The sequence below is a fragment of the Alligator sinensis genome, unplaced genomic scaffold, assembly GCF_000455745.1.
Source record: "Alligator sinensis unplaced genomic scaffold, ASM45574v1 scaffold876_1, whole genome shotgun sequence".
Classification (NCBI taxonomy): domain Eukaryota; kingdom Metazoa; phylum Chordata; order Crocodylia; family Alligatoridae; genus Alligator; species Alligator sinensis.
The window spans coordinates 736,406-758,260 of NW_005841938.1; the positions used below are offsets into that span (position 1 = coordinate 736,406).

At 47.3% G+C, this 21,855-nt stretch overlaps 1 protein-coding gene across 1 annotated transcript in view; it reads left to right on the top strand.

The window, feature by feature from the left end:
* Positions 1-21,855, top strand: part of LOC102382057 (canalicular multispecific organic anion transporter 2) — a 361,044-nt gene that overhangs the window by 160,768 nt on the left and 178,421 nt on the right. Inside the window, exons 8-10 of the mRNA XM_014518064.2 lie at positions 269-361; positions 2,346-3,144; positions 5,888-6,252. Of these exons, the coding sequence (XP_014373550.1) occupies positions 269-361; positions 2,346-3,144; positions 5,888-6,252 (1,257 nt within the window). The remainder of the gene's footprint in view (positions 1-268; positions 362-2,345; positions 3,145-5,887; positions 6,253-21,855) is intronic.

The following is a 21,855-nucleotide window of genomic DNA, read 5'->3' on the forward strand; positions in this document are numbered from 1 at the left end:
TGCTCTGCATCATGCTCATCCCACCCCAAAATGTGCCAGTGGGTTGGGATACATGGAAGGACATTGCTTTAAACTAATGCAGTCCAGGAAGTGGGGAGAGGACTCTGTTGAACCTGGCTTATGGTATTCTCCTCAGCCTGGTTGTTTTACAGCTGCAAAACTTGGGCTGCCCAGCTCAATTCCATGGAGGCGGTGATTTTGCCATTGAATGAGGCCAGGCCTGCCTTTCATCCTCTGAGCTGATTCTTCCTTCTCCTGCCCCTTCCAGGTCATCACGCTGGAGGGCTGGGTGGACATCATGTACTTCGTCATGGACGCACACTCCTTCTACAATTTCATCTACTTCATCCTCCTGATCATTGTGAGTGATCTTTCATCCCTCCCCGAGGATGGCATGCATTTTGCTCAGGCATATGGGGTGTGAGTGGGGGGACAGATGGGCAGGGAGGGGTTTGGATATGGTGGTCAGCTCTGTCTGGGGGAGGTGGAAACCAGCTTGGTGCAAGACTTACAGCTTAAGATGCGCTCTCTGTTATAAAGGAGAAATGTGTTAATGCCTCTCATCTGAAGGGGTAAATTTCTGCTGCAGTTATACAAGGAGCAGCATTTTGCTGGGGAAATGAGGGGAGGAAAGTTTTGTTCTCTTGATCTATGCTGGGCTTACTTCTTCCTACAGTGTAATAGGTCACCCTCGTCATCCTCCCTTCTGCTTTTGCCATAGGTCCCTCGTCTTCTGCTTGCATTTTAAATAAAAAGAACAAAACCTTTAAAGAGTGACCGACTGCTTTGCTGGTGAAGGGTGCCAAATTTTTTGTGTTCTTCCGGTATAATAATCTTCCAAATTCACTCCCTTCTCGACCAAAAAACTCCCCATTGTAACTGTGTGAAAAGTCCAGAGCCCTCTCTGCTCAAAGGTGGCTGAACCCCAGTCCCAACTTTCCAAAAGGTTGGTCTAGCTCAGCCTCCCATGTCTCATGCCATCCCATTAAGGGTGGCAACTGGGAGAGTGTCTTCAATATGGTCTCCAGCCTACTAGGCCATGGACTAGTAGATCCTGGCATATCAGCCATCAAACACTACTGTGATGATTTATGGTCATTACCAGCTCAGGGCTGCAGCTGAACCAGTGGTGTGGAAGTAAGAGGTTGTTTCCCTGACTCATCTAGATACTTCTTTTCATGAACAGTGATAGTTTTTCCTGACCTGCAAAATGTCCTTTGTGAATCCAAGAGTATGGAGAATAAAGGAGAAAGAAAGAGCATTTTGCCATGTGCTGAACTGGGAGCATTGATAGCATGTGGCCAGGTTTTCTAATAGGTTAACAGAGACTGGAGTAAATCCAGTTGTTTATAATTCGGGCTGAATAGTGCTGGGAACCAATTGAAAGCAGAACCTAATGGTATCTTAAATTGGAATAAAATATCACGTTCTAGGAGAGAGGCAGCTGATGTTCCTGGGTAACAATATCCCCACAAAGCCAGTTAACAAAGAAGGGGATCTGTTCACAAGCCACCCACATGCTGCCAGGAAAAACACTCCTATCAGTAGGGCTCAGTGTATTCATCCTAATGCCACTAATTGTGGTAATTACAAGTGCTGAGACAGAAAAACAAGATCTTAAAAAAGCAAAATCTTTTTGTCAAAATAAATCTTCCCTCCTCTTTGATCTATGGCGTCATCCCTGGAGCCCTGGCGTGGGAGTCCCCCGGGTGTGGATTCTGAGAGGCGGTACCCAGCAAAATGAGTCAGCGGGAGTGTGATCTTTCAGCTTTGCTGATATATCCGTCCTTGCCCCGCTTTGCTGAGAGATTCATCTTTGCCTCTTGTGCATCAGCTTCAGTCGTGTCCTGTCTCCATGCTCTGACGTGTGTGCAAACGCTCCTAGTCAACACACCCTGCTCCAGGGGCGGGCAATTATTTTGGGCAGAGGGCCGCTTACTGAGTTTTGGCAAGCCATTGAGGGCCGCATGACAGGCAGCCCAGGGCAGATAAATATTAATTTTCTAAATTTTTTAGAGGCCTCACGGGCCGGATAGAATGGCCTGGCGGGCCGCATCTGGCCCCCGGGCCGCATTTTGCCCACCCCTGCCCTACTCTGTGTCCTTGCACTGGCTTCCCTCGCCTCCGCTTTGCCCTCACCCCCAACCCACACACACACATCTGTTTATCCACCTGTCCCTTCTCTCTATATTTTTTGAGCTCTCTGGGACAGGGGTTGTCTGTGTGATGCTGGTTTTCCCATGGACAAGCGGGCTAGGTTCTTGATGCCCGCTTTGCTTTACATGCTTAGAAGCTCCTGCCTCTGCCTCTCTCTGGGACTGATAGCATGTTTTGTTCCCCTTTAGGTGGGGTCCTTCTTCATGATCAACCTCTGCTTAGTGGTCATAGCAACCCAATTCTCAGAAACCAAGCAGCGGGAGAGTCAGCTGATGAAGGAGCAGCGGGTCCGTTACTTGTCCAATGCCAGCACGCTGGCCAGTTTTTCTGAGCCAGGGAGCTGCTATGATGAACTTCTCAAATATTTGGTTTATGTTACCCAGAAGGCCAGCAAACAGCTGGTTGAAGCTTATAGAGCAGCAGGGTTGAAAATGGGGCTCCTCTCCAGCCCTGGGAATAAGAACGGGACTGATAGGCAGCCCTACAAACATCGTCAAAGGAAAAGATCATCTGTGCACCATCTAATTCACCATCACCATCACCACCACCATCACTATCACATGGGCAATGGGAACCTGCAGGCACCACGTGCCAGCCCTGAGATCAGTGATGTGGAAACCAGTTCCCTCCACAATAGTACCAACAGGCTAATGCTTCCTCCCTCAGCACCTAATCTCCATGGTGCTTCCAGCAACACAGAATCAGTCCACAGCATCTACCATGCCGATTGCCACTTTGAGCCAATCCGTTGCAGGTCATCCCTCCCTCAGCCTGGCCTCAGCTTACCGAGCCCAGAGGGGCTCCCCAAGAGTATGGTTGGCAGGAAAGTCTACCCCACCGTACACCCCAGTACCTCCCATGAGATGCTGAAGGAGAAAAGCTTAGGAGAACTGGCAGCTAACCCTGGGGCTGGCACGCTAACAAACCTCAACATACCTCCTGGGCCATACAGCACCATGCACAAGCTCCTGGAGAACCAGAGCACCGGTGAGTGTTGGGACTGAGGATCAGCCACTGATTGTGTTTCTGGAGTAAGAGAGAAGTCCTAATTTTTTTCTTTCCACTGAATCTTTCCAGGATTCTTTTCAGTCCACGTTACTGATAAAGGAGATGGCTTTCCGGGTAAGGCCAGTCAGCATCTTACAGTCCACCGAATGCACCCAAGGAAACTTGAGTGGTTATGCTGGCTGCACTCTCCACCGTTTGGTGCTCAGGTCCCTCTAGGTACCGACATGAATCCCTGATTCTCTAGTACCCAAGTGCCTCACATACCACAAAGACTTTATCTTCATAACACGCCTTTGAATGTTAGTCCCATTTTACAGAAGTGTAGAGAAATTAAATGTCAGATTTTTAGAGCTTCTGACCATCTACATGTCTAATGCAAGGCAATGGCAAATGCAGAGGTGCTTGGTCTTGAAAATCAGGCCCTAGCTGAGAATCCTGTAGGCAGTCTGTGGCAGAGCCTGACATCAAATCCAGGTTTCCCAAATCCCGGGGTCATACCTATGTCATAAGACATTCCTTCTCCCTCCCCATCCCAAGGATGCAGAGCACACCCAGATCTGTTCAGATTCTCTCAACTCCAACCTCTGGAAGCCTTTCTAGACCCATCTTTTATAAGAGATGAGTGCTAGGTCCAACATCAGTCCCAAGCAGAAACACTTAGTTCACCCTTCCAGCACATATGCTTGAACCAGATGTAGCTGGCCAGTGATTCCACAATCTCACAAGAGAGAACTGACTTAGGCTTTAAAACTGATTTCGGGATGAGGTTGGAAGGCACTGGGTTTTTAGTTAAACTAGTTCGTGGGCTTGTGGATCAGTCAAGAGCACACTTTTGCAACACCCTCCCTCCCTGCCACCTGCAGCCAGACGGCATTTGTAAGAGAATATCCTGTTCAGATCGTGAACCAAGGGGACCATCTGTCAGCTGGGAGCTGCCATTGTGCCGAGCGATTTGAGTTGTGTGCTTAGGGGAAAGCTGGTAATTTTGAAGTATCAGCAAACAGCAGGAGTATGAAAGCAGCTTGTTGGCTGCTGCACGCTCTCTAATTACAACGCCTAACACACCAGGTGCTGGAGGAGCTGATTGCTTTCTGTTAGCCTTAATGGCCAAAGGTATAATGAGGTGGTTAGGAATCCTTGGCTGGTGAATATGTCTGACTGTGGGCAACAGAAATCCTCTTAGTATCTAAAGGCAAGAAACATGGGTTTGCATGATCTTGTTTAACCCACTGCAGCAGCTTGGGGCACGCAGAATGGGGGAATTCAAAGGCACTGGTATCTAATAGAAGATATTTCTTTTTATTGGAAGGCCCTCAGGCCAGGGAACATGCTGTATTATTAATTTGCCTTGGGATCACTAGGTGTTAGGTCCTTTCTCAACACCTGAGGAAGACAATTCCTGCTCTGAGGAGCAAACAGCCCCAGACCAGGAGAGTAGACAGAGGCTGGCTTGTGCGTTTGGTAAGTGGCTGAGAATTAACACTATTGCTACTAGAAAACAGAGCAAAATGTTCCAGGAGGGGGGGAGGAAACTGAGCAGCCACTGAGGTCGATAAGAAATTTCCAGCCTGTGCATGGTTTAAGGGAGCAGAACATATAACTTCCCTATGGCGTACATGAAGGCCCCCCCCCCCCCCCCCCCCCCCCAGCAGGGAGAGAGAGATTGCAGAAGGATCTGGATAGGTTACAGGGGTGGGCAGACAGGAACAGGATGCGTTTCAATACGGACAAGTGCAGGGTGCTGCACTTGGGTAGTAGGAACCAGCAGCACACTTATACGATGGGGAACTCCCTACTTGAGAGCACGGAGGCGGAAAGGGATCTTGGTGTCATTATTGACTCCAAGATGAACATGGGCCGACAATGCGAGGTCATGGTTGGCAGGGCTAACCGGACCTTGTCGTGCATCCACAGGTGCATCTCGAGTAGAGCCAGGGAGGTGATCCTCCCCCTCTATGCGACGCTGGTCAGGCCGCAGCTGGAGTACTGTGTCCAGTTCTGTGCGCCTCATTTCAGGAGGGATGTGGACAACATGGAGAGGGTCCAGAGGAGGGCCACCCGCATGATCCGGGGACAACAGGGCAGACCCTACAGTGAGAGACTGCGGGCCCTGAACCTATTCAGCCTCCACAAGAGAAGGCTGAGGGGGGACCTGGTGACCGTCTATAAACTCACTAGGGGGAACCAGAAGGGTTTGGGGGAGACGCTGTTTCCCCTAGCCCCCGCTGGCATAACAAGGAGTAATGGGCACAAGTTGATGGAGAGGAGGTACAGATTGGACATCCGAAAAAACTACTTCACAGTTAGGGCGGCTAGGAGCTGGAACCAACTTCCAAGGGAGGTGGTGCTGGCCCCTACCCTGGGGATCTTTAAGAAGAGGCTGGATACTTACCTGGCTGGACTCATTTGAGTCCCGTTTTTGTTTTTAGGGTGAGTGGTTTTTTTTTGTTTTTTTTTTGGGTTGTTCTCCCGCCCTGGCGGGGGGTCGGGCTAGAAGATCTATTAGGTCCCTTCCGACCCTGAAACTATGAAACTATGAAACTATGAAGGCTTCCAGCACGGAGACGCAGCCGACCGCTGTCAGCCTTTACCCTGAGGAGCTAGATGGCATTTGTCGCATAAAATAAGAGGAATGAGGAGTTCCCTTCATTTGACCCCTTAGCTTCCCTGGCCCTGCATCCAGGGAGCATGTACATCTCACCTTGGCTTGTTCCCGTTTCAGGTGCCTGTCAGAGTTCTTGCAAGATTACGAGCCAGTGTGGGAAACTGGACAGTGGTTCCTGCAACCCAGACAGCTGCCCCTACTGCATCAAGACTCTGGCTAATGACCCGGAGCTCATGGACAACGAGCCGGTGGACTCGGACAGTGAGGGGGTGTATGAATTCACTCAGGACGCCCACTACAGTGACCAGCGGGACCCTCAGCGAGGGGAAATCAGGGGCAAGAAAATGAGCCGGTTCTTGGTGTTCTGGAACATAGTGTGCGAAACGTTCAGGAAGATTGTGGACAGCAAGTACTTTGGGCGCGGGATCATGATCGCCATCCTGATCAACACCCTCAGCATGGGGATTGAGTACCACGAGCAGGTAAGCACCACTGGACAGTTCATTGTGCAACCTCTTGCTTGCGTAGCCCAGTTGATGGCATTACATGCCTTAAGCAACATGAGTCGTGTTGATCTCTGCATAGTTTCTTGCTCTCCCCGGCTTGATTTTTATTGTCTGTTGGTACCTGAAGCTAAGATGAGCTACAGGGCAACCAACGCAATGCACTACCGGGAATGGCTTCCTTTCTCTGCTAGTTTTGGGGCCCCGGTTTGGTGAGCGGGCTGCAGGGCCTTTTACCTATGCATTGCATCCAACCCAGGCTGATAGGTTTGAATGTTGTTTCCCTGGGAGGGTTGTTTGGGAGCCTGTCTGAAGTGAGTTTGATGGGAATCAGTCCAGTTCCCAATGAGCAGGTGTCCTCCTCGCAAAAAGAAATTGGCACACGGCAGAGCTCTTCTTGGCAGCTTCAGCTAAAAGGCTGCATATTTAATGGGCCGCGGAGACTGAACTCTCCTCCCACCCTTCGTGATGGCTTCTCCAGGTCAGCTCCATTGGCAGGACAGCACGGGGAACTTGCCTGCAGCCACTTTGGCTGTAACTAGTATTTGTACAAAGAGAAGCCTTGGCCTGTCTGTCAGGCAGCATTCACAGGCACTAATCGCCTTTTGTTGGGAACAGGCATGGATGCACTTTGACCTATGCTTTCTCTAAAATCTCCAGTTATCTATAGGCAAAGGCAGACTTGGTAGTAGCTGAAACCCAGGGCACCCCTCATTTGCTTGTCAGATCCACTTGGGGAATGTAGCTTTTTGTCCATGACAGCTCTTCATGTAATGAGCATCCCGTTCAACTGGACAGGGCAAAAAGCCAGGGTCAACGTAAAGCTAGAGAAGTGCCCAAGCTGTCCAGTGCAAACCACCTCAGAAGGCTGGAGAGCTGGGATCTGAGCTGGGTTCAGGCCCCAGTTGGTATCAACGCTGGCAGTAGCAGCAGAGAGGCCTGAAGATGCTCCCATTGTCAGGTCCGTCGTGCCTACACCATCAAGGGACCATGGTAGGGGATGCCTCAGTGAAGCGCGCATTGTCTGTCCCATGCGTGCTCCACCCCGAAATACATGTTGCATTATCTACCTTTTGTGCGATACTGGGCACGAGCATGCCCGAGACGGTGAGCCTTTTGGCAGGTGCTCCACATTGCACTAAGGATCACTACTTTACATCTCTTTCGGAGCAAACGCGCGTGGATCGGACGTACTGTGCAGAGCTCCCTAGCCTGGCGCTTTAATGGTGCAGACAAGCCCTCCTTTCCTTTAGCACAGAACTTCGGTTCCCACTTCTGTCAGTCTTGACACTTATCTTGAGTGCTGAATTCACTTGGGAAAGCAAAGCAAAGCAAACCAAAATCTCATCGCACACCCTCCCAGGCAGCTGTACTTTCAGAGGCCAGTTACCTCCCACAAGTTGGTAGTTTTTTTAAATGGCTTCAGACAGAGCCAGAACCTAAAGACAGTGAGGACACATGGAAGGGACTCAGCCTCCGCCATTTGCACAGCAGAGCATGAATGAAAGGCCTGCTGCTAAGTGCAGAGATTTCAGTACCGCATTGGTTTTGCACCTGAATCACCCTAGAATCGGCCCACGTTGGCCCAGGACTGGTTGGGGTTTGACTTGTCTCATTTGCCTGAGTTGATCGTTGGTAAATGGGGGTTGTTTGTGAACTCTCTGGATGCTGACGTTCTCTTACGTGCTCCCTCACCGTCAGTGGCAAGGTGAGTTATTCCCATCCACTCCCTGCCAACGTGACTTAGCCCTTTCACAAAGAGATCACCTTTAAGGCTCAGTGAATAATTGGTTCCTGGCTCCTCTAGTGAGGTGGTCAACAAGAGGGACCAATTTTACTGTGTAATTTGCTTTGGTTTTGTATAGCAAGCTCATCAGTGTTGCCCAAGGCCAGGAGACTTTGAGGTCAATGCAGCTGGAAGCACATAAGACTGTTTTATTGCTGATCCCCTGGAGAGGATGTAACAAATGATGCTCTGCCTCCCCAGTGGATCCTGCAAACCCAGAGAACATGTATTTCAGTGCCTCTAGCCATCTGCCCCTTTCACCTCAGTCCTTGAAGGCCAGAAACTGCCTCTGCCCCAGCCTATAATACACGTACCACCTCACAGACCTTTCTCCCACGGTAGTTTTTTCAAAGAGAATTTGCAGTCTCGTTCTGCTTTTTAAAACCTCTCCATAAGAACGTCAAGGTTTTGATTTTCCAACGGGGCCTTCCTTCAGTCTGTGTTTTCCTTGACAGTTTTCTGACTGCAAACAGTCCCACACCTGGTTTTTATATAACACTGAGTTAAGCATCTGATTGCACTTTTGAAAATTTAGCTGCGGATATATTACTGACGTGTACGTGTGCGAGGACGTGATTATTTGGTTTTGGCTGGCATGTTCTAGGCTGCATTTTGGTGAAAGGGCACAGATGCTGTGTGCTTACATTTTTGCAAAACCCTCGTGGCCGCAGATCTTTCATTGGACAAATTGATAGAGGAGCACGCTGTAGCAAACGGCCCTCGTCTGATGGGGGATTAGGAAACATGTTCGGAGGGAGAGGTCCTTTTCACGTATTACTCGGGGAAACTTCCAGCTTCCCACCCCAGGCACAATGCTGAGAGCCAACATTTTCTGGGAACTCCTTTGCATTTCAAGTCATTGTTGTTGCTTTCTTTCTTTTCCTATCACATTTTTGTATTTGTATGGTCATTTGCAGTTGGCTGCAGAAGCAGTTTCTTCTGCTGTTTATAGCTCCCAGTGTCAGCATAATGCTTGCAAACCAAATGGTGCCGACAGAATCCCGGATTCCAACGTCGTCCTGTAGTATTAATGCCTCAGTGACTAAGCAGTAGGGAGTCGCGGACCCACTCGGTGTGCTAAATGTGTCCCTTCAAGCCAGCACATTGTCTGTGAACTCCTAATACAATGTGGCTGGTTAACCTTCATTTTCAGTATGCATTAAACAGAGATGCACTCTGAAGTCCTACAGGTAGGATCAGTCAGCGGCTGTCTCGCTTTTGTTCGGTGACCTTCCTGGAAAATGTCTTTATAGCGGAGTGAGAAGGGGACTGATTGCATTACAGACTCATCATTTGTTTTTATGATATCTAGATGGTCTTTTTATGGGGACCTGGGAGCAAAGCAGGAAGCGAATGCAAAGTTCATATTCCCAAAGGTAAAGGCAGAACTACAGCCTCATCTATGCATCTCACCTCTTTGTTTTAGTTTAGTCAACTGCAAAACATCCAAGGGAAGATTTCCAAAGGTTGGTGCCCACGAGGAGTTGCACCTGCAGCATTTACCCAGGCAGTTGCCTTGTGTGTGTTTGCCCAAAACCTGTTCACACTCACACAAGCTTCTCCCCTTCCTTTGGAAAATTTCTCTTGAAAGTTCCATAATCCCTGCATGTATGGGTTCGTTTCCAGTGCAGCTGGAGATGCTGTTAATCCAAATGATGGACCGCTGGCCCTGAGAAAGAGGAGGCTCTGGGAAAGCTATTTCTGCTACAGCCATACACGAAAAGCTCCCTCATTGAGACTATATTGGCCTGGCAGCAGCATGGGTATGTCATGTACGGTCAAGACTGTCCTAGTGCCAGCTTGTTCCTTCCCAGGCATGCCACGAGGAAGCCTCTGCTACATGCTCTTCTTCCCTTTTCTAGCTATTTAAAAGCAATTATTTCAAGGTCTTGCCAGCCCTGACGCACTGACTCTCGGGACACACCACGGTAAGATTTCAGACCGACTAAGATGCAAACCCTGTTGGAGGGTAGAGGGGACCCTAAGGTTGGTGCAAGGGGCTGCGGGGAATGAATTGAAGTTGGCCGGGCATGGTGGGTGGCAGCTTCTCTTGACAGCTTTTGGAAACTACTACCGTTCCAAATTCCTTTCTTCCAGGCACTTGGAAAGAATAGGGAATCTTGTTTTTATTAGTTCATCCGCTTAAAGTGGCGGCAGAGAGCAAAGAGGTGTTTTTCTATAAACTCCAGAGGCTTATAGTCTGCAGTTTCATAATCTGACAGTTATGAGACTGGGAATTAGGACAACGAAGTGCTGGCCCACGTCTTTCTGCAGAGATTATAAACAGTGAAACATGTGATTCTTTTTTTTTTTTTTTTTTTCCTTTTCCTTCTCCAAGTGAGATTTAGAGCCTTGCCTGGAAATACAAGTATTCAGCCTCACCAAATTTATCTTCATTGGCTGGTTGTTTGAAAAGAAGTGAGGGGGCTTTAAGAGTACTTGACTTCATGAGTTTCTATATTAAGATCTCTGCTTATTTAATGAATATTTACAGCCTGGGCTTCTCACACCACATGGGCCTGGGTGAGCCAGGCTATATTAGGCTAAATATTTTCAGGTTTTATTTTATGGCGCTGTGTCAAAATGCTTGCATCCTTAGTGGCATCTAATCAGAGAAAGGGCACAGTAGCTATGAAGGTGATTAGAGACCAAGGATTGCTCAGTGATTCAGGCAATAGCCTGGAACTTGGAAGCCACCGACTCGGTTTCCTTTCAGCTTAACTTTGGGTAAGTCACTTTAGTCTCTGCGTCTCATTGTCCCACGTGTAATATGGGGATTGTGCATGAAGGATTATGAGGTCCTAACCACATGGTCCTAGTGATATGTAAATCCCTAGCTTAAACAGGCCCACACAGGAGTGATCTTACAACTGCTGTCCCTATCCAAAGCCCTGGACGCTGTGTATCAGGCCATACATCATTTGGCCTGATGTTTTCAAAGCTGCCAAAGAGGTTTTGTCTCAGAATTAAATGAGAGGCGAGGTGGCTTCACAAAGCCCACCCGTGATCTGTTGTTGTTCGTCTTTCTGCAGGTCCCCGAGGGCCAGGCAGATCCGGGCCCCGTTGTCTGGGATCTGTAGGTGCACATAGCAAGAGACAGCCCTTGCTCTGAAGAACTTATATATTTAGGGCAGGGACCTTTCATCCCCCACATCCTGTCTGCAGACATCCCTGTGCACCTACAGAGCTCTTGACAGACCTGTAATTATAGCGAATGCGGTGGCATGGGGGATAATTGTGATTCATGAGAAATGTGAACTTCTGTTAGCACTTCGCACAATGATAGCAGCTCTCATCCTACCCTCTCAACTGTGTCAATGAACTCTTGTAGCACCCAGAGAGGTAGGTAATTGTACCCTTGCGTTACAGAAAGCAAATTGACTACCATGGTGATGGCAGCAGTGTGAAAATCTTGATCGATTGTTAGGCAATGAGACTGTGAAAGCGTGGGGGTCAAGTATAGAGGAACTCTGTGTTGGCATAACAGACACCCCTCTGGGTATATGATACAGCCAGTTTAAACACCCTCAGGCTGAATAGCTTACTCACTCAGCCAAAACCAGTTTTAAAATGGAGTCGCGCTGGAGTGAGCGCAGCCTTGGTTTTAAGGATTCAAAGTGGCCTGACCCAGTGTTTCAGAGCTGGATGGATTTCAAAGCAGAAGGGAAAATTCCTGCATGTGTACACACCCCCCTTAGACTGCCACCCACTTACCAGGCTGTATTACCCTGATACATATAAGCTTGGAAAGGGCATCACTAATTTGCAATGAGTTTATAGGACTCTATACTGGTGATAGGCCCAAGTATTGCAAGGACATCAATATTACAGTATAAATTAAGAGGTCAGCACCAGAGTACATGCTATTGTATTGCTCCATTGCACGTACTTTGCAAGTACAAGATTTCCTGATGCTCAAGCATCACTTGGCCATGTAAGGATTAGAAGGGAGTGTAGAGTGCTAATGGTATAAATCACTGTTATTTGCACTGTCCACAGCAGAGCAGAGGCAAGAGCCCAGGGTTTGGGATTCTCAATCTTTCCTCCTTGCTGACCAGTAGTCTCCAGGCCAGTTTAACAGAGCCCTTGTCTATAGCCTTTTAAGATCCACTAGTGGCTGGGAGAAGTGGGGATTGTCAATCTCTTCCATTGGTTCTTGGCATTGTTAATTGTGCTTAAGCATATAGCCTTCCTCCGTGAAACAACCCTGATTTTCCCCAACCGCTTCACATCAGATCACACTTCCTGCCTCCGTCAGGCCGCGGGGTTCTTGCCATTGCACTGGAGGGGAGGTTAGATTAAATCTGGGTGTTTTTAACCACTTGCATCTTCCCAGTTCAGAGGACTCCTATGCTCAGAGGCCCTTTGGGGCTATGGCTCTTAACTCATATGGGTTTTGTTTTTGGGGTTGTTGTTTTTTTTAATGTGAAGAAATTAAAGGGTTCTTAATCTCACATAACGTTACCCATAACACTGATGCTGGGCAGCAGCGTGATATTTTCCATCAGGGTAATGACAACCACATAGCTGAGGATTATAAATGTGACTGTTAAATAGCTTGTTTTTTTACAGGGGCCAAACAAAAAGCGGGTAGAAATTGTTAGTTCCTAATGGAGAATTATAAAGGTGATTTAAAAGCAGAATCCAAGGGAGTTTAATGATTAAACTGTTCTGTTCACTATTGAGCCATGGACAGATTTGTCTTGTGAAAATACAGTCTGTGTCATGACTCAGGTTTGCGTGGCCCGTGCTTTGCTTCTGAGAACGTGCTTCAAATACACTGCTAGAGCTGGAGTATGTCTTTGTTGCTGTTTCCCCTTGATCCTGGCCCTAAGCAAGATCATGTTCTATAATGTGTGCCGGGTTTTTTTGAATGTCTTCCCTTGGGAGGAAATGCGCAACACCCTTATAAGGGACAATGTCAAACTTCTCCTCTGTGGATGATGGAATTCAGCGTGGACTTCTTTGAGGAAGGGTTTTATTTCGGTCTGATTTGCTTTGAACTGCCTGGCGGTTCCATTTGTCTGGGCTCATTTGGTGCGAACTGTAAACCATACCTTTGCGTAGTTCAGTAGCTCTTGGATTTGAGCTGCAGTCTTCGCTGGGTTTTACATAGCAAACTTGAGACAGGTCTGGTTTGTTCAGATCCTCGCAGTGAGTCCAGCTCCATTGTATACAGAGAGGTTTGCTGCAAAGTTGGGTTTTGGATCCAGACTGTATTCGGGAGCAGGTGTGCCCGGAGGAGGAAGAAAGGTTTTGGTTCAGGCCCATAAACAGTCTTTGTTAATTCCTTCAAGTTCTTTGCAACAATAAAAATGGATCTATCATTTTTCCATGGTCAAAACATGGAAGAAAACTAAGAGCTGACATTTTCTGAAGAGTGCCATGAGTCTAAAAAGGTTAAGAACCACTGAGATAGAGACTATGGGGTGGGTGATTTTGCTAGAAGTGGGGAAAAGGCAACATTTGATAGCACCATAAACAGGAAAATTCCAAATGGGATATTATTGTCTCTAGCAATATATTATATGAATTCACAACGTGAGAGCCAGCTGATGTGCACTCAGTCTGCAGAAGGCAAGGTAACCTTTTCAAGAACTGCTTAAGCCTTTTTTAGTATCTATAGCTTAATTCTTAGCGCATCAAGCTGCAGGGGCCCTGAGTATGTTACTATACAAATGATGTAAAGTCGTCACTGGTAATGTTACGATCTAATAACCACTGCGGCATGAAAATTTCAACCATCTGCGCCAAAGTTTCTAAGGAAAACTAGGTGGCAAAGTGGATCAAGGGGTCTGTTTACGTCAACAGCAGAGAGCAGAGAAAATCGAGACCTCCCCAGTCAACGTCATGGAGTGAGACATCTTCAGAGATCTGTGATGTTCAATATCTGGGGACTAGCAGCAGCTTGAGATAACTTTGTAGCATTGGAGGAACCGCTGCAGGGATAGTGTTAGGCCCAAATAGATCTGGTTTTCATATCATTTAGGGTTTTCTGCTGTAGCCTGAATGAAGTAAAGGGGGGGGGGGGGGATTGATGCAGCTCAGCCCTGCTCCTGGTGCTGTCTTCAGAATGGGAGAGGAAAGTGATGCGGGGAACACTGAGCTGCTGGCCAATGGATGGGCTAGTATGTCGGTGCTCCCAAGCATGAAAAGATGCTGCTAAGATGATATCCATCTGCCTGGATGCTCACCCTGCTGGGGTCATCTGACCCCAGCTGACTTTCTGCCCCATGGGCAGGAGGCTGGATCCAGTGATCTCACGAGGTCCCTTCCAGCCCTAACGTCTATGAAGTCTATGAAATCTAAGCTAATTACAGAACTCCAGGAAAGCAAGGGAAAAGGCTGAGGGATGCAGATGTGTTTCGGGGTGTCAGCCAAGGACTCCAGCAGCAAGACTTTCAGGGTCAGGCCCAGCAGCAGGAGTCCAGACCTTAGTCCAGGGGCTTTTCAAAGTTAACTCAGTCTTTTACTCCCACCAGTTTGAGGCAAGTCAAGTAATCCTCTGACCTGGTACTCGGTAGGGTAAAAGGAGATTGCTTGGGTATATTGGGGCTGCTCTTTGAACAGCCACAGAAGCCAAAATAAGACCTTTCCATGTCAGTATAAGGATCTCAGGATGGTGTCACAACCCTCACGTGCCCGTTAGCGGAGGTCCTGCTACATTCTTGGTATCATTTGAGCTGGGTCACCCCTTGTCTGATTCGCACTGATTTTGTCTGTGCCTTATAGTAATTGCATGGTAACTTGTATGAATGGTACTGTGTTCTCTCCGGCTCATAGCGACTTGTGTCAGCACCACATATCTTCTCTGCCCCCTGCCAAGCCAAACTGGGTGAATTAAGGGAGCCTTAATTCCAGATTCTCTTACATTACTGAATTAATGTCAGGGCTTTGGGGTCAGTAGGCTTTTTGGTATATACATAAAGGAAGCAGCCTCTTCTACTTCTTCTTGAATTTTATCCAGTGATGAAAATGGTGTCCGGGAATTCCCCATGATCTCTGCACAAGCTATTAGCTCTGTGTCATGGATTCCTTTTAGTAGGTGGGTTTCCCTTTAAGTTTAGCACATGCCCCTGGAAGCAAAGGATAGTCTGAATATAGCACATCAGTAGCTGGCATAAAGCAGCCCTAAACGCTACTGAAGTCAACAGGGACCTGCGCTTTGATACCAGACTCACCTTTGTGTCGGTCTCAGCCTGGTTCTAATTCAGTGACTCCCTCCTGAGGGCTCTGTGACTCTCATCCATCAGGTCCTAATTCAAGGTCAGGAAAGCACTCAAGCATGTGTGTTAAATCCCACTTAAGTCAATGGGACATGCTGAAATGCTTTTCTGAACTCGGGCCTTTTATCAAGGCTCTTCTCAGATAAGTCTCCCATGATACCATTAGGAGTCACATCCACTGGGCAGGGAAGTCCATTCTTCATCCCTCCACCTTGCTTTGTAGAGAGATTCCCCATCCCTGCCTTGGTGTATCTCCTGTTTTTCTATTCAACTTCATTACACATCTCGGCAGCCCCAGGCCAGCTGTTCTTAGCCAAGTGATCACAGCTTTGGCAGCATTTTACAGCTTTTCCTTCTTCACAGCCTGTTGTCTTTGCCCAACACAGTGCTTGAATCTGTAGTATCAGCTTAATCTTTCAGCAGTGCAGCTGCATAGGCCATGCAGATTGTGGGAATCTGAAGTGCCCTATAGATTTGTATGGGCTACATTTAATTAGCTTGTCTTTAATCAGAAACTACTCTTATTAAAGGTTTGCTGCTGGAGTTTAATGGAATCAAATCAAAGCTAATGGAAACTATCAGAACTGTTAATCACCACAATGGCTGACTTCAAAACCAGCTCCCTGCTTGTTATTAGGAATAATTATTTTTATGGACCAGGACCTGTCAGGGTCAGGCAAGTGTTTAATACATTGGGGTGATCAATGGCCTCATGGAGGAACTGGTGCAGTCTTGTTTTTAGTTTTTATTTCAACTCAGTCAATTCCCAAAGTTTTCTCAGGATACACTACAAAAACGTATCATTGCATGGGAGCCCAAGTGCATTGTGAAAGAGAAATGTGGTTTGGCTAGAAGGTTTTCCCCAAATCTAGATAGAAGGTCATTTTGAAATCTAAAGAAGGCTTTATGCAACAGGGATGCATTTGGTAGTCGTGTTGGTCTGGGGCAAAAAGATTTTTGCCCCAAATCTATCTAGATTTGGGGCAAAAATTTTGCAAAAATGCAAAATTCTTGGTTCAGAGATGAGACCTTTTATTAGACCAGCTAAGAAATTGCAAAAAAAAATATCTTTCTTTGCAAGCTTTCGGCCACACACGCCCTTCCTCAGACTCAGGGAAAATTTAAAGATAGTAAAAAGTCCCCATAGGTAGCAAATAAACATTTTGCACAGAGGAAGCTGAAGGTGGAAATCTGTTCCTCTGGGTCTGTGAGAGTGCCTTTGTGTCTTTTTTTTTTTTGCAATTTCTTAGTTGGCCTAATAAAAGGTATCATCTCATGCAACAAGAAAATTTTAATTTTAAGTTTTAATCCAAGAGGCTCCTTTTTCTGGACACCCAGCAGATAGTGACTTAGATTTCTTGGCCTGTTGCTTCTGCTAAAGCTTTTTCCTTTTCTGACTGGGAAGGTGAAAGCATCAATCCTATGCTGTTAATTTGGTTCAGATGCTGAGAAGACCCAGGCATCATCCGCTCACGTCCTGTACAGCTGCTGGTTTCAACTGCCATTAACACCCGTGCGTTATCTCTGCTCAGACAGCGCCGCGCTGAGAACCCGACTCAATGAAACGGGAGAGCGATGCGCTCTCTCAACCCTTACTCCCTGTATCTAAATCCTGGCATGGATGAGAAATCACAATTAGCTGTGGATAGTCCGGGGCTTTTCCATTTTCTTTTCATTGCGTCTTATTGTCACGTCTTGATGTTGCTTCACTGAAGGTGATGTAGCTGCCTGTAAAGTGCAGCCTAATGACAGCGGTGTTTGGGATTTACCTGTAGTTATTTCTTTTGTACTTTCCTCCTCTTACTCCCACACTTCATCGCATCACCTCTGCTGCCTTCCAGGCTTCTGCATCTGACATCGTTCTCCCGGTGCCCCCCAGTCTGCATCCGCCTGTCCCCCTGTCTCGACCCTTGAGGCGAAAGACGGCGGGACCCTTCAAGAGGCTGTCTCACTGAGAGGTGCTTGATGGAGCCAATTATCCTCATTTTTGCTGACGTTAGGAAACTACAATTTTTTGCCCTGTGGAAGTCAGTCAGCATTAGGGAGTTACCAGCATAAGAGACCCAATTTCAGTAAAGCTGTGCACCAGCTGTACAAAGAAGATGCGAATCTGTTTTTTCCCCCCGCCCTCCTTGGTATATTCTCAAGTATTCATGGCAAGATAAGTACGAAACTTGGTTTAGATTAACGGGAAATCAAGGGCATTAAATCTCAAGTACTTACAAGGTGTGACCAAGTGGAAATGTAGCTTTTGTTCAGCTTAAGCTCTTCGAAACTTGGGCAGAGGGATGAGCCAGTTCATGTTTTTCTTGCATTTTCCAGGATAATATTCAGCCTGAAATCTCCAGCTGAGCGAGATTGAGAGTTCAGGTGAGGATCTCTGCTCTGCTTCCTAAGAGGTGCCGCTTAGACGGCATAGCCTGGGGGCCTGTAGGGTAGTGGGGAAGGTTGGGTTTAGACAGCCTCTCTGCCCTCAGGTTTGCTTCAGGGGCTGAAAAAGATGGTAGATTAGAGCAGACCCCTAACTGGGCTGGCAGTGGGGCTGCTCAGCAAGCAAGGATCCCCATAGCACTCAGTGCTACAAGCACCCCCCACCCCCGGGTGCGGGTTTGCAGCAAAGGGCAGGATCAGGCTGGTTACCTCCTGCTCCCATGCCAGTCTTCTTTCTCTACCAGAGTGAGGCATCCACTCTTCTTCCTGCTCCCCACTGATTTTAAATCCATTTGTGACTTTACGCAGACAAGGTTCATTGGGTAAATCTGATATCTTTCATTGGACCAACTCACATAGTTGGGAAAATTCTTCTTAGCAAGCTTTCGGGCACACACACCCTTCATCAGACTGAGGAAGCAACTGCAGATGGTCTCCTGGGTGGAGTGGTAAAGCAGCCAGAAGCCAGTACGTATGCAAGAAAGCCAGTCGGTTAAAATGGAAATTGAGGTGGTCAATGGGTGAGAGACAGGTAGGGGAGAAGGGGGAATGAATGTAGCTGTCATCAAAGGATGGGTGGCAGGAGGGTAGCAGGGAAGGGAATGAGAATAGTTGGTTAAAAGCAGGAGGTTTAGCTGGGGGGTCAGATGAATTTCCATTTTAATTGACTAGCTTTCTTGCATACGTACTGGCCTCTAGCTGCTTTATCACTCTATCCAGGAAGAGCACCGTCCATCTGCAGACGCTTCCTCAGCCTGACGAAGGGTGTTTGTGCCCTAATGCTTGCTAAGAAGAATTTTCCTAGCTATTTGAGTTGGTCTAATACAAGATACCAGATTCACCCAAAGAACCTTGCCTGCCTATGACCTTAGACCAACACGGCTACAACTTACACCCCTTAAACCTGGGAAGGAACCTTCCTTTCCCCGCAAATGGGGTGTGAGGTTATGAAGGTAAGCTCATAAGTAGAAGGGAGAAGACTATATGGAAGAGGCTAGGGAATGTGACAATTGGCAGCTCCTTTTGTCTGGATGGTTTACTTCAGGCCCTGGAGTGGTAACCATTTTGCTAATGGTTTCAGGAGCCTGTTGATTGCGGCATCAGCTCCTGAGCCATAGTGATTGCAGGATCAGTTCACACTATAGCAAAATCTTAGTTTCTTGAATGTTAATAGGATGCAACTGGGCTTAGCTACATTAGTTCCTCTTTGTAACTGGCTCCTGATCCTGAACTTCAGGAAGATTGCATTGCCCCTACACTGGGGACATGTGGACACTCAGATAACCATGGTGGGTTGGAGGGTGGAATCAGGGATGGTGGAGGCAGACTTAACTGTCGATACAGTCCAGACTCTCCTAAAAGTGCCTGCTATCAGCTTGCGCAATGCAATGCCTAGCTTGGTATCAGGAGAAGGATAAAAAGTGAAGGGGGTGAGGCCACTCAAAACCAAAGATCCCCCTTGCAAGCCTGCTTCTTCCTGAGCAATTTTCCATGGGAGGAACTTTTTGTTTTGAGGCAGTTTTTCAAAAGGGTCACTAAGAAAGAATGCGAGTGTATCAGGTTCTGATTAAGCACAACTCAGGTTAGAGCGGTCAGCCCCATAACAATAGCTAAAGCTCATTTCCTTTCATGGAGCCTCAAAGACAATGAATGTCATTGCTGAAAATACGTGCGGTTTGAGTTTCTATTTATAAAATAGCAAGACCATCTGTAGCTAAGAGGAGTTATATTTACTGGAGGGAATAGAAGGGTTTCTGAGGATGGCCAGAGCCCCGTCGAGCTTCTGAAGTCTGCCTAAACCCTTTTGCGGATGGGCAGGAGCTCTGCAGACGCAGAGCCAAAAGCTGCCTAAACCGTTGTGAAGCTGTTTCAGGACTCTGCAGACACGCAATGGCTCGGTGGAAATAATGAAGCCTATCGTGTCGACGAGAGAAGAGGCAAGGGTATTTAGAAGACTTGTTGGGTGATCGGAGGAGACCAACTCATCCAAAAATAAAGCTGGGCATCTTTTTGTTGCTTCTAGCCTAAGGTGCCCAATTCCTCATTGCTAGCAAAAGTGGGCAAGCACCACGGGTCCAGCTGTGGCTGGGGAAGGTGCTGAGACCGGGGTAGTTACTCCTGGCTACAGTCAGGAGGGATGGAGCGGGGGAGACATTCAGAGGTGGTGAATGATTTTGAAAGCTGTCAAAAGAGAGCTGAGCCCGCATCCAGTTTCAGCCAGATACTTGCTTGGCTGGAAACATTAGGAAGGGGAATTGTTTCGCTTTAATTCAATGCCGGGAGTGTCTCTTTGTCTCCCTGTCCTGAGCAGATTGAGTTTGTGGAGCTGCTGATTGAATACCAGTGGCAGAACAAGATGCAGTGTCAGCAAGGAGCGAGTTTCAAGAAGGCTCTGGTGCACTGGTTTGTCAGGTTAATGTAATGAGTTTAGATGAGAATAGGCCAGGCATTTGCTGTACTCGCTCCATATAGATCATGTAGTGTTTAGGTAGGACAGAGACTTTAGCATCACTGCACAGCATCAAACTCACTTAATTTGACAGTTGTCAGGTTAAACATCCATTTTCTAGCCAGAGAGGGGGTGCAGCAGAGGCAGCTACAGAGGAGCCTTTGCTCACAGTGCTTTGCCCAGTGCCTACACCCCAAAGCACAAGAGCCAACAGGATTCGGGGCTCAGGCAGGATTTGACACCTCTGCTGAGATGTCAGCAAGGGAAACAACTAGCCCTGACAGTAGTAGCATCACTTATGATTTGGATACTTGTCCACCAGGCACTCAGTCAGCCCTGTGGTCCATCAAGTCTTCACCATCCATCCAGTTATTGCTCAAATTGACTGGAAGCAAAGAAGCTGGGAGACTAATTAATACCTGGGTAGACATAGGACAAGAAGGAAAAGCTGCTCATCAACAGTCATTTCCATTACCCAGACCCATGGATGCACTTTCCATTAACTGACGGATCTCTTCTTTTACTCTGGGGCCCTTGGTCCTGCATCCTATTTCCGATTTGACTTCGATGCCTATATTTTATCTGTGTCGTCACAGATATTGGAGAGAGCTCTTTAACCGAATAGCGCATCTCCCAAAAGCAAAAAGGATGTTCGTATTAATGTCTCTCGTTGCTTGTTTTTTCTTTGGGAAACAAACAAAAAAAGAAATCTGGAAATGATGAGTCAGGAAAACATTGCTGGTGTTTCCTGGGGAATAGCTGAGGTTGTTCTTTTTTTTTTTTTCTGTTGGATCTTTCCTTCCGAATCCTTAGTTGCCATGGTAATGATTTCAAAGAGATTTATTTTCTGCAGTCTTTCTCGTGGCCGAGAACTTTTCATCCTCTTCTGGATCCACAGCAAGCAAATTTTGCATTTCAGAAGGGACCTCCTGGTAGCTTCTCCCTGCCCATGCTCTGTGCTGCGGCGAAGTTCGGGGGGGTTCGCTTTAGACTGGCAGCAGAACAAACACGAGAGCTTTGGAGATTTTCTGCCTTTTGTTCAAATGTCTGCAAGGGAGGCGAGGTAGGATTTAGACTTCAGGAATACAGTGGAGACATCATGATTCCTGTCACTCCCATGTCAACGTTTTGCACTTGCAAAATGAAAGATGAGGAAGTTCCCTGGAGAGTTCACTGATCCCCAGATGTATCCACAGTGGAGTCCCTTGGTGCTTAGCCAGGTAGCTTTTTTTTAAGTAAGGAAACACTGAAACAAATGATTTTTGGTGATTCTGTGAAATAAGCACTTGAGCAGTAAGGTGATGGATGTTAAAGAAAACCTTGAGACAGAAGAATTTGGCCACCTTCACCTTGCCCTTAGCTGTGACAAACTAGAAATATGAAGTAGCTGTAGGAATTAATTGCATTACAATCTGACTTGTGAACTCTGCCTCTCTCTGAGCCAAGAGTCCCTCAAGAGGCTGCAAACCTTGCGTAATTTAGGGCTGAAATAAAATGGTGTTTGTCATAATACCGCCCAAGTGTTAACCAAGTGTCATAATACTGCCCAAGTGCTAACCAAGAACAAAATCCTATTGTGCTTGGCATTGTATACATCTGATAGAAGACAGCCCCTGTCCTGAAGAGTTTGCTATTTAAGCAAGGCAGATATAGGATGAGGGATGGATATAACACCCAAGCAGGGAAAACAA